The sequence below is a fragment of the Pavona decussata genome, unplaced genomic scaffold, assembly GCF_977016875.1.
Source record: "Pavona decussata unplaced genomic scaffold, jaPavDecu1.1 SCAFFOLD_361, whole genome shotgun sequence".
Classification (NCBI taxonomy): domain Eukaryota; kingdom Metazoa; phylum Cnidaria; class Anthozoa; order Scleractinia; family Agariciidae; genus Pavona; species Pavona decussata.
This window is the reverse complement of record NW_028145740.1, coordinates 450,525-465,000: the sequence shown is the minus strand read 5'-3', so window position 1 is coordinate 465,000 and position 14,476 is coordinate 450,525. Positions and strand designations below refer to the sequence as shown.

Genomic DNA, 14,476 nt, shown 5'->3' with positions numbered 1-14,476 from the left:
AGACTGCAGATCTCAGCTCCATGTGTCAAGTTGTTCGTCACAAATTCGTTGGGTGTCGATGACAGTTGTCCTTCCATAGCATATGTAACTTTATAGCCTAGAAACACCCCACCAATCTGCTCTGGTGGAACGGCAGCCCACGCGAGTTTGACACAGGAGCTTGTTATCGTCACGATAGACACATTCACGGGAGCTGCATCTGGGTTGAAAGGTAGAACAAACAATAATCGGTGTGAGGTGGCGTGGCCTAGTGGTTAGCGCGCCGGACTTCCGCAGGTCCCGGGTTCAAGTCCCGCTCTGACCACTAGGATTTGTTTCACGGTAGCCCCGTTTTCAAATCCAAAGCCACGCTTTGTAAATAGCCAGCTGGTTTGCCTCCCACCAGTTGGGATTTTTAACGAATGTTTTATTATGTTTGTATATTTATTTCACTGATTTATAGCGTCGCCAATCAGCACTACATTGGTAAATACTGCGACACTTTAATGCAGCCATTTGTTTTTATTAATTAATTAATTAATTAATTTAATGTACTTAAGAACGGTGCCTCCTAATACACAAGTATTTAGTTGTGCAGTTCATGACCGCGAGGGAAAGGGATCTTAGCAAGGGCATCTGGAATCCAAAAAGACAATTTGGGTAAGAAAGAATTTTTCAGAGATAATAACGCAACAATAATTCTAGAAAGCTTTAATTAAAAAACATGACAATGTATGGTATTTTTTGCCAAAGTGAAACTCAATTATCTTTCAAAAGTCCGCGGTTATCCCCAGTTTTCTTTTCTGGATTCCAGTAACGTATGCTGACACCTGATTTCCCTGCACAATCATAAACCGTGCAAAAATAATTTTATATAAGTAGGCACCGTTATAGCCTCCCAAGCAATCGTTTTTAAGGGACTCGTATTACCTGCTTTCCCAATTGATGGTTTGTATGTGACGTCATGGCGGCCATGTTGGTGGACAGGAAAAATAAGATCTTTGACTCTGGGAGTTAACTGCCATTTTTATGCAAACTATGAGAGCAAATTTTCTTTTGTTTTGTCCACCAACGTGGCGGCAATGCAAACCACCTATGCGAGTCCCCTAAAAACGACTACGAGGGAGGCTAGCACTGCTAACATCCTTAACAAACCCCGACTCTCCCGGATCATATTGAGATGCGCAGAACGTATGAACAGTAGCAAAAGGAGGAACCGACCTTAAAATGAGCTTCTGTTAAAATTAACAAAACCTCCAAGAAAATAAGTTCTTCAAAAGTTCTACGAATCATAAGCCCAGAACTTATGTTCGGAATTATACGATAAATCTCGACCGGGGTAAGAAAGGAAAACTTTGGGAAGTGGTCGTGACATAGCTGATGAACGAAATTAGTGGCTTTAAAATTTGAGATATAGTACACTGATATATGTTCACAAGAAGCCTGAATGGTTAGTTCGGTAAGAGCAGGGAGATTCACTTTTACTTGTCACTTTTTAATTACAACGGCTTCTGTCCAAGTATACCATTATTCCAATCGATAAACTATTTTGGCAGCTTGTACGTGTATGAGTTCAAGTTCGTTAAACAAAGTTGAGCACATCGCGACTTCTAAATATTTACGCGCATCTATGGAACTCGAATTAATTTTAACTGAAATTAACTGATACAGGAAATTAACAAGCGTTAACTTCCTATAATAAGGTAATGAAAAACTTGGTCGGTTGGCAAGAGTGCAGCGCATGCGCAACACAGACTTACCAAGAGTCGTAGTGACAGCAAGAATCTCACTTTCTTTTCCCACTCCCGCAAAAGTGTAAGCAGCCACCGATATGCTGTACGTCATCAACGACTTCAAGCCATTTAAACTGGCGAAGTTTATGTGCGCGTTAATCGTGGTGATGTTCCTTTCTGAGCTCCCTGCGGGTCTGATGAATAGTTGATATCCCTGGAATAAATTCCATGTTCTGAAAGAAAGTTTGGGATCTTGCCATGCGATGTCAATACTTGTATCCGATACACGTGTCGCGCGCAAGTTTGGCGGTACCTCGGATGGAACTATAACAGAACATAATAGTAGATGGAATAAATGTGATGGAATATTTTAAGCTTGGTGAATAAATGAGAATGATGTGTTACTCAGTAAGTGACACAGGCATACTCGAAAAAAAAAATCCGAGTGCTCCTATCAGGAGTCGATCCTTAGACCTTCCGATTACTAGTTCGGATGCTCTACCACTGAGCTACAGGAGACTCGTGGGAGCTAAGGCCATTAAACTAGGTTCATAGGACAAACATCGGGCATACTGATAGGACTGGAATGTCATGTGTGTCATATGCGCAATGGAATAAATGTGGTGGAACATTTTAAGCCTGGTGAATAAATGAGAATGATGTATTAATCAGTAAATGACACAGGCATACTCGGAAAAAAAATCCGAGTGCTCCTATCAGGAGTCCTATCCTATCTTAGGTTTAACTCCTGATAGGAGCACTCGCATTATTTTTCCGAGTATGCCTGTGTTGGTTACTGAATAAACACATCATTCTCATGATAGTAGATTTTCCAAACTAATGTACCGTTAAATCCAAAAAATTGTGTATGCGAATTCCAAATATTTTGGGGCCTCTCATGAACACCTGAAATATAAATCCACGCCTAAGGTGATTTGCATCTCCCTTCGGGAATTTCAAAAGAACAAAAACAAAAAAAAAAACTGTTCGTAGTCTAGTCGAATGAACTATTAAATGTGTAGCAGAATCAATTCAGGTTCACAGTAAAAAGGCCAAAACCAGTCGGCAAATAATCATGCTTGAAAAAATCGACCTTTTCTACAACGGCAAAATTACGTATACGTGCGCTAGGCGTTTGGCGCGCCTGCGAAGATTTTACATACACAAGTATACTTTTATTGTGGGTATCCCGCAATAACATACTCTAGAGCAATCTTTCCGTCGGTTGACGTCCGAAATCTAATACTGTAGTTCTAGATCATGACAATAAAAAAAAAAAACTTTAACTGTGACAAACCTGTGAACAAGCGTCTTGGGAGAAGATTTCTCAGTGGTTTGTTGACGGCATATCGAAGAACATATTTGTGGAGAATAATCGTGTAGACGACTGTATCGTCTGAGTTAAGTACTACTGCTTTGTTACAAAGTGGGAAGTAAGGAATCTAGCACATTTGTCATCCTTTTACAGCATATTTCAAATAGCGTTTACAGTCTGCCCAAAAATATGTTACTGTGCCAAAGTAACAGCAATTTTGTGGCCCAAAATTTACAGCCGAAATTAAACGTGTGCAAAATATTTTAGGTTTAATGTATCAGCGCAACCCTTGCTCTTTTTCTTACTGTTTTCCGTTGTTATTTGGATGAGCTCCAGAGGCATATCAAACAGCCGGCCAGTTTCAGCCATTGTCCTGTTTAGTTCTTCAACCAGGCTAAAGTTATGAACGTTGTACTCAATGCTGAAGTTTGCTTTGATACTTCCTGGCCTGAAAATGGGAAAATAAATTATATATATTGGGAAAAGTCAAGCAGAGAGGGCATCATTGAAAGAAAAAATAAGTGAAAAAAGAAAGAAAAACTGAGTTCCTGGTTAATAATAACAAGAGCCGAGCGAACGTAATGATGAGCGATTGGACAAACGAACGAACGAACGAAAGAGCGAGCGAACAAATCAACGAACAAACGAACGCACGATTGATGCAAAATTGTTAAGGCAAGATGGACGTAAGGAATAATATAGTTAGCTATACACAAATTAATGAAGGAAAGAGGAATGAAAATTGACGTATTTGGTAGTAAGAGTAAAGAACGGGAATGTGTGGGTGTTTGAGAAAAGCCGGGAAAGAATAACAGTAGGAAGAAAATGGATAACTTCGATTTATGACCTTAAACCTGATAAAACATTATTTTCTTTTTCATTCAAAAACTCATTAAGAATTTATAAGCCCATTGACCTATCAAACGGTCGATAATACATCACGTGCAGTGACTTTATATCGATAAACCTCCTCCTTATTAGTATGCGGTGTTTTTCTCGTATGCTAATTTCCAGTGTCACGAAAGCATAATTGTTATGAACTCTATTGACACACGCTTTTCCAGGAATGTTTTTGAAGCCGTTCAAAAAAGTCGCAGGACGTGTTTTATCGATAAACCACTCCTGCTCGTTTTTAAACCTTACGTAAAATAATGGTAATGTACTAGTAATTGATAACTGAATTTGCGAATGAACGAAGTATAGAAATAGCTGGGTATCCCGTTAATGAAGAAAGAAAATGTCTGCTTGTCTAACGTGATTATCACGTACCTATATTCATTAACGACGACAGCAACCTCCACTTCAGGGTAATTCGAATAAAACCTTGTCACCTTAAAAGAAGAAAACAAACAAAACAAAAAGAAACCAAACAGATTCAATCAGTTTGCTGATAATTTCAGGCTGTTAGAAACTTTTAAGATCTAAGGACAACAATTTTAATCAAGGCTAGACAACAACCGTACATCATCAACTAAAGCACCAGATGAAGACGACGGCAGCGAGAATGTCACTATCAAACTGAATTCGTGTCGTCGTCGTCGCAATTATTCCAACTTGCTTTAAATGTCAAATGTAGGTGAAATTTTCTGTAGATGAATTCTTGGAGACCGCACCCGAGTTTAGAAAGAGAAAGAAAAATTCTTCGTCGCGTGTTTACGTCCTCCATAAAACATGCCATCAGGAAATTTCACGTCCTAGTCGTGCAGTGACGGCAAAGAAATGTACCAAAAAGTGTAATGCATGTGCAGAGTTGTTGTTTTGGTTATTAAGCCTATTGCTTTTTCGACGTTCTCGTTGCCGTTGCCGTCGCGTTGCTAAAACTCCCTAAAACTCCCTAGTTTTAGAAGCTCCTAGCTTCCTAAACTCCCTGTTATATCTTTGAACGCATGTTACGGAATAATCTGTCGACTTCAAGCCAAAACTTACGTTTGTTCTAATGTCATTTGTTATCGCATGGTGCCTCGGCGTTCCTGGGCGATACAGATCGTCATGCCAGCTCTGGTTTATTCGCACAAATAAATGAACTTTAAAGGGGTACAAGTCTGAAACGAGAAGAAGAGATTCAAATACACTTGAATGAGAAAACGTGAAAACCAGAAAAATCTCTGGAATTTTTCAGAAGGAGATGCACAATCAGATATTAGATAAATATTATGAGACTGTGATATGTGCGGTATATATAACGCATTACCATTACATACCGAATATACTCTTTTAGTTTGAGCTAGAAGTCCCGTATGTAACATGACCCCAGTAAACAATGACCGATAACTAGCCGAGCTGTTTTCATGTTTTGAGCCTGAAACAATCTTACCATGTTCTTAAGATTAGGGTCGATTCCTGCCTAAACGTTCTTATACAAAAAAAAAAAAAAAAATCAATTGAAAAAAGGAGAAAGTATAAACAGCCGGGAAAGTGAAATTATGTCTAGTTACTAGGAGGGCGAAAAAGGCACTCTAGAATTGTTACCCGGCCCTAAATGGACATCTAAGGAACGTTATTAGCCACCAAATTATGTGAGGTTTTCTAGAATGAACAATTTGGTATGTCATCTCATTGGTCACCAACTACATTTTCAAAAGGAAACTTTTTGAAATAGATAAGGGTGGGGGGGGGGGAGGGGGTAGTTTGTAAAGAAACTGTGGTACTGCGGGGAGTGGAAAGTAACAAATATTTGTTTTTATCAGCTGGGTTGATAAATTGATTAAGCCACCGTGAAGAGAGTTGAGAGCTGAAGTTTCGAGCGTTAGACTATAGTCAAAGCAAATCAAGAACACAGGGTTCAAGAAAAGCAGTTTTCTAATAAATTTTGAAAAACCAAAACTGATTTAATAATCCGACGTGGCCAACCTAACAATGAACTAGCCGCGCATAAGCACGAAACTTGGAAATCGTCGTAAGGCGCAGGAAAGGCCATGTGATCGAGAAATCAGCACTTATTATGATTATTTACCAGACCAAGTTGCTTACATGTAAGTATTTAGCTCTTTCAAGACCTTATCGAACGCAGTTTTAGATCAAACTTTGAATTGTATTGTATTCATTTAGACAGAGCGTTTCTGTTGGTATGAATTAGAGCATAACGTAAAAGCTAAGCTCTGTGAGAGACCTCGTTTTGAAGAAGAGTCTTTAGGCAACTCAGAAATGGGGGCCTCTGAACTCACCTGTGTTGGCTTTGGATAACTCGCCAATCCTTTGATCAGATAATACGTGATTCCAGATGGCTACGTCATCAAAGGAAGCTTTTGCGAACTTGCCTAGTCCAGCACCCAACGAAACAAAAGACGACAAAAACTCAGGCTGGCCTGCGCTGTTGCACTCATAATTCCTAAGGAATTCGTTCAGTTGCTTTCCATTCCTGTACGCCGTTAGTGTCTTCGGCGTCGTCGACTTATACGTAAAAACAAGGTACGACCATATCCGTTCAGGGATTTCTATCACCTTCTCACAAAACAACGTGGAGCGCTCTACACGAAAATTCAAGGAATCGTTGCGTTCTTGGTAGATTACGAATTTGCCAAAAGATGTGAAAAACACTTGTTTTTGACCATCTGCACGGTTAAAATACTTAAACCGTAACGCGATGGTGAAACCATGGTTAGAACATTTTTTCAATTTTGTAGCGCACGATGTTCCTTCCCGGTCCAGGATTTGTATTTTACCGCTGACTCCATCTGTTTGCAGTCCAGCAGCAGTATGCACACCGCCACTCGCTACACCCCAAGTATTTGTTATCACGTCTTCGATATTCCCTGCTGATTCTAGAGGCCAGAAGTGCGAGCAGTCGTTGTAGAATTGGTCTGAAATGAAACAAAGAAATACATCCCAGGTAACTCCACTGCCCTCCTCTCTCCTCGGAGAGAACCTAGAACACGTGGTATGTTCAAGATAACTAAGTGGTTTTTCTCCGAGTTCTCCAGTTGTCCTCCCTCCATAAAATACCACCACTTCCAAATTTCAATTCGACCCGGAACGCATAGACACCTTTGAAAAGAAGCCCATAGAGTTCTTTGGTCCTCCGTATGTAAACAACTTATACAAACATCTAAACATTTCTGAGCCTGAGAAAAAAAAGTTTCGAGGCGCCATAAGTGGGCTCCCGCGAATCGACGTCTGAGAAGTGAATGCAAAAGAGCCAGACTGAAGACTCAGTGCTACTCAGATTTTGATTGGTTGCCTAGCGTGTCCAACTCGTTTTAAGCGACCATAACCACCACTCATAATCAGAACTGGGCAGCGCCACGGTCCCTCACTCGCACCAGACTCCCTGCAGTTTTTAGGGTGGGGAATTTTGAAAACTTCACAACAAGAAGATTTCGTCATTTTGGAGGTTTGTCCAAAATTTAAGAATAGTTGGTGACCGAAAATACAATCAACTCTCACCAATTGAGGGAAATCAAACGTAGTGAAGTATCATATCGTCCCTAGAAAATCACAAAAGGTTAATGACTCTTACGCCGTAATGCAAACGTGTTATTACACTGTTTATCACTATGCGGGAAAAGCAGAAATTGAGGGTAACCACGCATTTTTCAGAGATATCAAGCAACGACAATTCGGAAAAGCAGTGAAAATACGTAACACTGTATGGCAGTTTTCTTCAAATTGAATCTTATCCCCGCAACTACGTGTTTATCCCTAATTTTAATTATTGATTCAAACAACCCTTGCTAAGATCTGCTTTTCCCGCGTAGCTATATAGCTTTGTTTTAGAAGGCACCGTTCTTAACAAACTCGACCATCAGGAGATGCGCAGAACGTATGCGCAGTGGCAAAAGGAGCCACCGTCCTTAACAAACAGCAACATTGCTTTTTCTTATCAGTACTGAACTAAGAAGAAATAACATAAACAACTTACAAAGCTCGCACAGACGAGGTGAATCGTCTTCGCGTTTACAGCGGCAACCTCCACTTATTTCGTCACAGTAGTAATTGTACGGACATGGATGAGGACACAGAGAAGCTACAAAAACGACAAAGAAATATAATACTAAATGTAAAAATGTAAATGCATTGTTTATTGTGCAGTTAGCTACACCAAGCTATGTAACTCCACTCGAATAATGGGAAACCAATTGCCCAAAATAACAATACAGGTTAAAAATCCCAGCTGGCAGGAGGAAGATCACTATATTACAAGAGCGACCAAGGAGTTGAACTCAGGGTTACTAAGAAACAACCACAGTTAGCGGCTAGAACGGAACTTGAACCCAGGAAATCAAGCGGTTAGGACACCGGGCGTGAAATCTGGGGCACGCTTCCCTCTCCCTTATTTTCTCTTTTAAAAAATCAAAAGAAAGTTAAAGATGCTCCAGGGGCACTAAGAGCCCACGTTCCTCTGGTCCAGCTGGTCCAAGACTGGGCGAGAATGGAAGAGTATATAAAATTTATACTAAAGAAATAAAAAACGCGCCGAGTGCATTGTTGAGTTATATAAGCACGCGGGAATTTTTAAGAACACGAGAGAAGTGCAGAGAGGCACGAGCCGTTCATTCACCAGGCTGGAAATATACCATCACATTTCTTTCATATACCACACGTTCGACATTCAAATCCTAGCAGTATGCAGGATGTTTGTCCCATTGAACCTAGTTTAATGGCCTTAGCTCCCACGAGTCTCCTGTAGCTCAGTGGTAGAGCATCCGAACTAGTAATCGGAAGGTCTTAGGTTCGACTCCTGATAGGAGCACTCGGATTTTTTTTTTCCGAGTATGCCTGCGTCACTTTCTGGAATAATCATCATTCTCATTCATACACCAGGCTGGAAATATACCATCACATTTCTTTCATATCAACTTTCTCCTTACACGTCAGACGCAATGTCATTGGTTCAAAATTTGACAGAAAACCAATGAAAAACGTTTTGTATCGTTCACGAATCAGTTGAAGCGAAAAGTTCTCGAAAAAGCTAAACAACAAGCTAAGGATTCTCTTCAAAAGTTCAAATACTTCACTCATTTGTGGATTAAGGGAGATTCAAGTTTATTTGGACCGAATTTATAGTGCACGAATTGAACATGCCATGAGAATCACCGCGGTGTTGGAGGATGTTGATCGGTGTGATTCTACAACTGCGGATGACATTTCTCTTGGTTGTCGAGAAGAAACGGACTGGAATTGTTGGGAAGGCATTTGCTTCATCTGTGCTGTCTGAATGGATCCTGTTAGAGCAGATGACAGAACATCACTGCACTTTCTGAGCTGAGTTGACGATGGCCGGAAATTGTAATGTTGGCGACTGTTCGGGTTTCTGTGGCCCGAAATGTGGCATATGTGCCGATCTGCCAAGCCCTCTTCTGACCACAAGGTTATCGCTGTTGCTCGAACACAATGATTTGTGTAGACGGTGGACAGCACTGCCTTTTCGCTGATCTCTTTCATCATAGTGCCCAGAGTGTTAACACCGAGCTGGGAGCGGGCGATTTTCGTACCAGACGGTTTGCACGGCGCCGTTTGCTTCGGTTCAGTCGCGTCGAGGGAGCTAAAAGAGAGCTTCGCACTTTGGATTCAACTTGGACAGATACAACCTCAGAGCTCGATAACCATCGGTTAGTGTTTACAATATCATTGAGAAACTCGAAACTGCAGTCAAACGAGGGAAATTGCTCGACCATAATGGCGGTCTGTCGCTGAATTTCGCAGATTTTCACAGGCAAAAAATCTGACGTGTGCTCCGTGCATATGTACAATTATAATGCACGCACGATACGTATGCTTCGTGCATTGTGGAGTTATAAAGAACTCAGTTTGACCAATCACAGTCCTTGCTTGACCCTGGCTATTTTATAATTATACTTTTTGCACTCAAGGAGAACATAGATAACTAAGGACCTGCCTCAGCCGATATTATATTATGAACAAAATGCATAGGAGTGCACCCACGGCAACGAGCAACAAGAGCATCACAATTAGACTAAAATATAACATTTAATGAGCGACTGAAACAGTGATATTGCAAGTTCACTATAACGTTTGGCGTTCATGTGCATTCTGAGATAACTGCGAAGTAGTTAAAAAGAAGCAACAGGTGAATGCACTTTTAAAAGAAATGTTTCCGTCGGCGTTGAATCAAAGTCACCGTTGATAAGAGTTTTTAGAGGCCAGGTCTGAAAATGGAACCGGAAAAGAGATCCGAGTCGTACAACCTCCACCAAAACTCCCCCCCCCCCCCCCCCCCGATGATCCGGTCGGCTGTAGACAGCAACTGTGCATTATTAGTAAAGCAGGTTGACCTTATGTAAGTATGCCCTCAGATATCGTCTTTTCAAAAAGTACCTCCATCTCCTCTGTATAAGACTTCAACATCGCTGACGGTGAAATTTGACGCTCCGGCCAGGACAGTGCCAAAGTTGGGATCTTTAAAATTGCTGTCATTTGTGTACGATACGATATGGTGACTGGAGCCATCCTTCATTGTACCATTAATGCCTATCTGGAAATCAAACGGAGCCTCTCCAAAAGTTGGGCCGGTCGACTGAGAACTGAATATAGCGCTAGAGGAGGAAAATTTGCTGACTTTCTTTTTAAAAAGAGAACCTTGTGACGTGTACTTCAAGGAAAAAATAAATGCTTTGCTGTCTGTTTTATAGCTTTCAGAGGAACCTGCAAAACAGAAAAAATTGATTTGAGATCGATACGTAGGTAGGCAGGCAGGGTTGGAACAACAGCTTCTTGACGTTGAGAAGAAGAATTTCGAGTGTCTACCGGCTATGTCTATCAGTAAGAACTTACTCTAGCAATGTACAGTCGTAGCTTACACGCGTATATAACACTTGCGAGTTTCCAGTGAATTAGATTTTCTCATTAAACGCTTGTGTTATTAACATGTAGAACTTTACCAGCGTAGATAATACGATAATGTAAAAAAACAAAAAAATACAAAAGTAATTTCTTCTTTGTAGGTTAACGGGAACCTCTGGAAATAGTGTCTAAATTGTAAATTTTAGTTTAAGAAGTAGAAATAACATTCAAGTGTGCTTAAAATTAGATATGATTGTCGACTTTTTTCGCTTTTAAATTTCCCGCAATGACGTCATGAAATCCAAGATGGCCGCGCCCGGGAAATTTAAGAGCGAAAATAGTCTAGATATCAAATTAAAACAAATAAAAAGCCACGATACGTACAAGAAGATGGTTCCACAACCTTCACCTCCCCTCTAACTTTATCCTTTAGGTTAACCCACTGGAACAGGTTTCCTCGTTCCTTTCTGCAGTTTTGAGCCAACAAGGTAACGACGGAATCGGGTAAAAAGTCATCCCACATGTTGAATGACGTAATACGCCCTGTAAAAACGTTTTCACCGTCCAATCCATGTCTGCGACCAATGTACAGTTGTCCTTGTGGAATAGCAGCGTTTCTCCAGCCGGAGTTAATATATTTGCCCTGGTAGATCCCATCCCTGTGAAGCTGCCACTCATTGGTGCTATTCCTCCACCTGACCGTCACGTGATGCCAAAAGCCATCGAGAACATTCAAAGTCAGAGGACGTATGCCACTTTAAACAGATTACAAAACAAGGTGTTAAATATGACTTCTAACCTAGGCCTCCACTAAGATCTCGAATGGCTGAATTGCTTTTATTTGCTTCATCAAATCTTCACGTTGCTCTCGTAAGAAAATGTGAAAATAGATAAAAAAAATTCGTTATCACATATTTCTAGCCGCGTTTGAGGTGTATAAAAAGGTAAAATTTCACATCTGGTGGCATTCATTACCACGGAAGATGAGAGACTGGGGATAGTATAGCTGTGGCGTCAATACAGGATCGCGACGTTCGCGGTTTCTCTATTCCTCAGTTGTTATGTTGTGAGTATTCAACATTCCCAGTCATAATTTCGGCCACATAGTTTTCTTCCTCTGCTCACGAAAAACAACTGAGGAATAGAGAAATCGTGAAACTAGTGATCCTGTTGTGACATAAGAGCCCAGCTTTTTCTTGACTCCCATCCTATCCCAATCGGCAGCGAAATTTCTGAATCTCGTTTATTTGCACCCGAGGAAGAAAAATTGATAGGGAAAACTTATTTCGATTTTTATACTAGAGCAACACGAAGATTTGACCAAACAAGTAAAATAGTAATAATTTCTGTCATATACACTTTTGGAACTACTCCAGCAGATTCAAGGTTCAACTCTTAAGCTAATATCTAAGGGTTGCTATCACTTCGATGCACTGTAAATGGGCCCTTTGCAGCTAACGGTCACATTGTACAGAATCCACCAAACTGGAGAGCAAGTTGCGCATTGGGACATCCAAAACAAAGCGACTTCATCAAGTCAAACTTCAACTTTCTTTGTTTTGGATGTCCCGGTGTACGGTTTGCTCTCTAGCACGGTGAATTTTGTACCGTGTGACCGTTGACTGCAAAGGGGCCATTCCGGCAAAAGATCTGTTTTAGGCCCAAAATTGGGGCAGATTCAGTGAGTAAACTAAAGTGCCATTTTGAGGGCTGATTTAGCTCGCCTGAATTAGGTCAAAATAGCCAAATCTCAAGAGTTGAAATGCGCTTAAGGACTAAGTCTCCCACCGACAACCTCGTTCCCAGGAGATGGGAAGATGAGAGACCCTGGGAAAGAGGTTGCCCGACCAAGGAGGCTGGAATGGTCTTTGAGCGTAAACTTGACTCTCCTTACTCAGGATCAAAACAGTTCCAATTTTAAGGTCTGGCATGCAAGCGATAAAATAAGTCTTCCAGTGGACTGAAATTATCTTTGATAGCACTATTTTGCCCCAAATGTGACCAATGTGACCCTACAAAGGATTGAATAAGCCCATAGGCCACTAGGGCTAGATTAGCTCTTTGCGGCTGAAATGGATCTTTTGGATTCCCAGTGTGTGTAACGAATGGTGCAACTGATGCTGCCAGACTTACGCGCATGGAGGCCCGCTGATGACATCAGAAAACATGCAGAAGGTGCAGACTCCAGACGGTTTTGCTATAAATTCGGCGTGTGTTCCACCGTCCCCGAGAGAGAAAAGTGTTGCGTTAGCAGTTGCACTTGTACTCTTCATCCAAAGCGACACCGTAAACTCTGTAAGGGACGACTGCAGATTGACTTGAACGGTATCATTAGGATCACGGCGCCAGAAATGCAAATCAAAGCTCGACCGCGGTTTACCTTAAAGACAGAGAAAAATGATATTGTATTGATATTACTCAATATCAAACAATAAGGCCTGAGGTGTTCACATCACTGGACGGCTTAGGAGTGCAAGGTTTTAACTTTTTCACGTCATTTAAATGGTGTTTGTGGAACGATGAAAATTTACTAAAAGGTATATTCGATTAAGTTTGTAAACTAGGAGTATTGCTAAAAAATGTCCAAAATTTTACAGACCTTTAGTCGAGGGCAATTTGAAAGAATTTTCTAAAATGAGAGGAACTGTGAAGAAAGTTACATAAAACGACGAGACATTTTTACTTGTTAGCTTTTACTTTGGGCATTCAATGGATAATAACGGTCCATATCTTTGTGACAGTAATGGGCATGGATGTGGTTGTGCCGAACCTAATGTAAATGAGCTAAAGCTATTGTTTTGGTTAATTTGCAGTAGGTTTGGCACAAGTGAATTTCGAAGTTTGAACTGGGCCAAAGTCTTTAAAATATCTCAGTAGATCTCGGCTGAGCCTCCCTCCCAGACCGTCTCTTTTTGCTCGTTACGCAATTTTTCCTCCCCGACGAGACGACTTATCGTTGGGGACGAAAGATTGTGTGACAAGCCAAAAGAGCGTCTGCGAGGGAGGCTAATTCAAGGAGACTCCCCCGAAAGAGGAGCGTCTTTCCCCCTCCTAGGGTGAGCGGTTGAATCTCTGGACAGAGCCTTCATATGGTACTTTATTAAGTATCTCCGTAACTTTCATTATAACCAATTTTACGCTGAGTAGCTTTATTTAGAGTGATACATACTGCACCGTTGCCACTAGACAAAATTTTTTTTTATCAGTTTGTGACTACTTTTTTATGGCGTTCCCTTCCGACTGGCGGGTGATCAAAATAAGCCGTGGACGGCGGAGTCGCGATTATCGTAAAGGGAAGGTAATGAAGGAGTTAAGCCATTACCTTTTCCCAGCATGTGAGTGTCGCTTGACCGTGGTATATTACACGAATTATATTATGTGGAATCATTGGAAATTAGCCTGTGCTACACCCTGGGATAAGGTAAATTCGAGAGCGTTAGCGCCTTTTTGCACATGTCGCATGCCTGTATGTTTTTTATGGTGAAGAAAGTGTAACGTAGTCTACACTTTATATCAGGGCCCGGTTGTTCGAAAGCCGATTAACGTTAATCCACGATTAAAGATTAACCTAGGTTTTCAGCTAGCTCGTTAAAAATGTTTTTAAAATCTAATTTTAAGTCAATGGTGAAGAAAAGTCAAGGTCAAAACTGAGGGACAAATCTTTTTGAAAAATCTTTATTGTTTAGTAATTAAACTCGAATCAAATTCT

The 14,476-nt window shown here is 40.9% G+C and overlaps 1 protein-coding gene across 2 annotated transcripts in view; it reads right to left on the bottom strand.

Annotated features, from left to right (window-relative positions):
- LOC146452963 (uncharacterized) overlaps positions 1 to 14,476 on the bottom strand; it is a 75,564-nt gene that overhangs the window by 25,664 nt on the left and 35,424 nt on the right. Inside the window, exons 27-36 of one of the 2 annotated variants that reach the window (XM_085097186.1) lie at positions 12,901 to 13,147; positions 11,152 to 11,522; positions 10,303 to 10,629; positions 7,886 to 7,990; positions 6,192 to 6,827; positions 4,954 to 5,069; positions 4,297 to 4,358; positions 3,333 to 3,475; positions 1,740 to 2,036; positions 1 to 199 (exon numbers count right to left, since the gene is read on the bottom strand). The exon at positions 1 to 199 is cut by the window's left edge and continues 98 nt beyond it. In XM_085097186.1, coding sequence (XP_084953312.1) covers positions 1 to 199; positions 1,740 to 2,036; positions 3,333 to 3,475; positions 4,297 to 4,358; positions 4,954 to 5,069; positions 6,192 to 6,827; positions 7,886 to 7,990; positions 10,303 to 10,629; positions 11,152 to 11,522; positions 12,901 to 13,147 — 2,503 coding nt within the window. The remainder of the gene's footprint in view (positions 200 to 1,739; positions 2,037 to 3,332; positions 3,476 to 4,296; positions 4,359 to 4,953; positions 5,070 to 6,191; positions 6,828 to 7,885; positions 7,991 to 10,302; positions 10,630 to 11,151; positions 11,523 to 12,900; positions 13,148 to 14,476) is intronic. The other variant, XM_085097187.1, reaches the window with a different exon arrangement.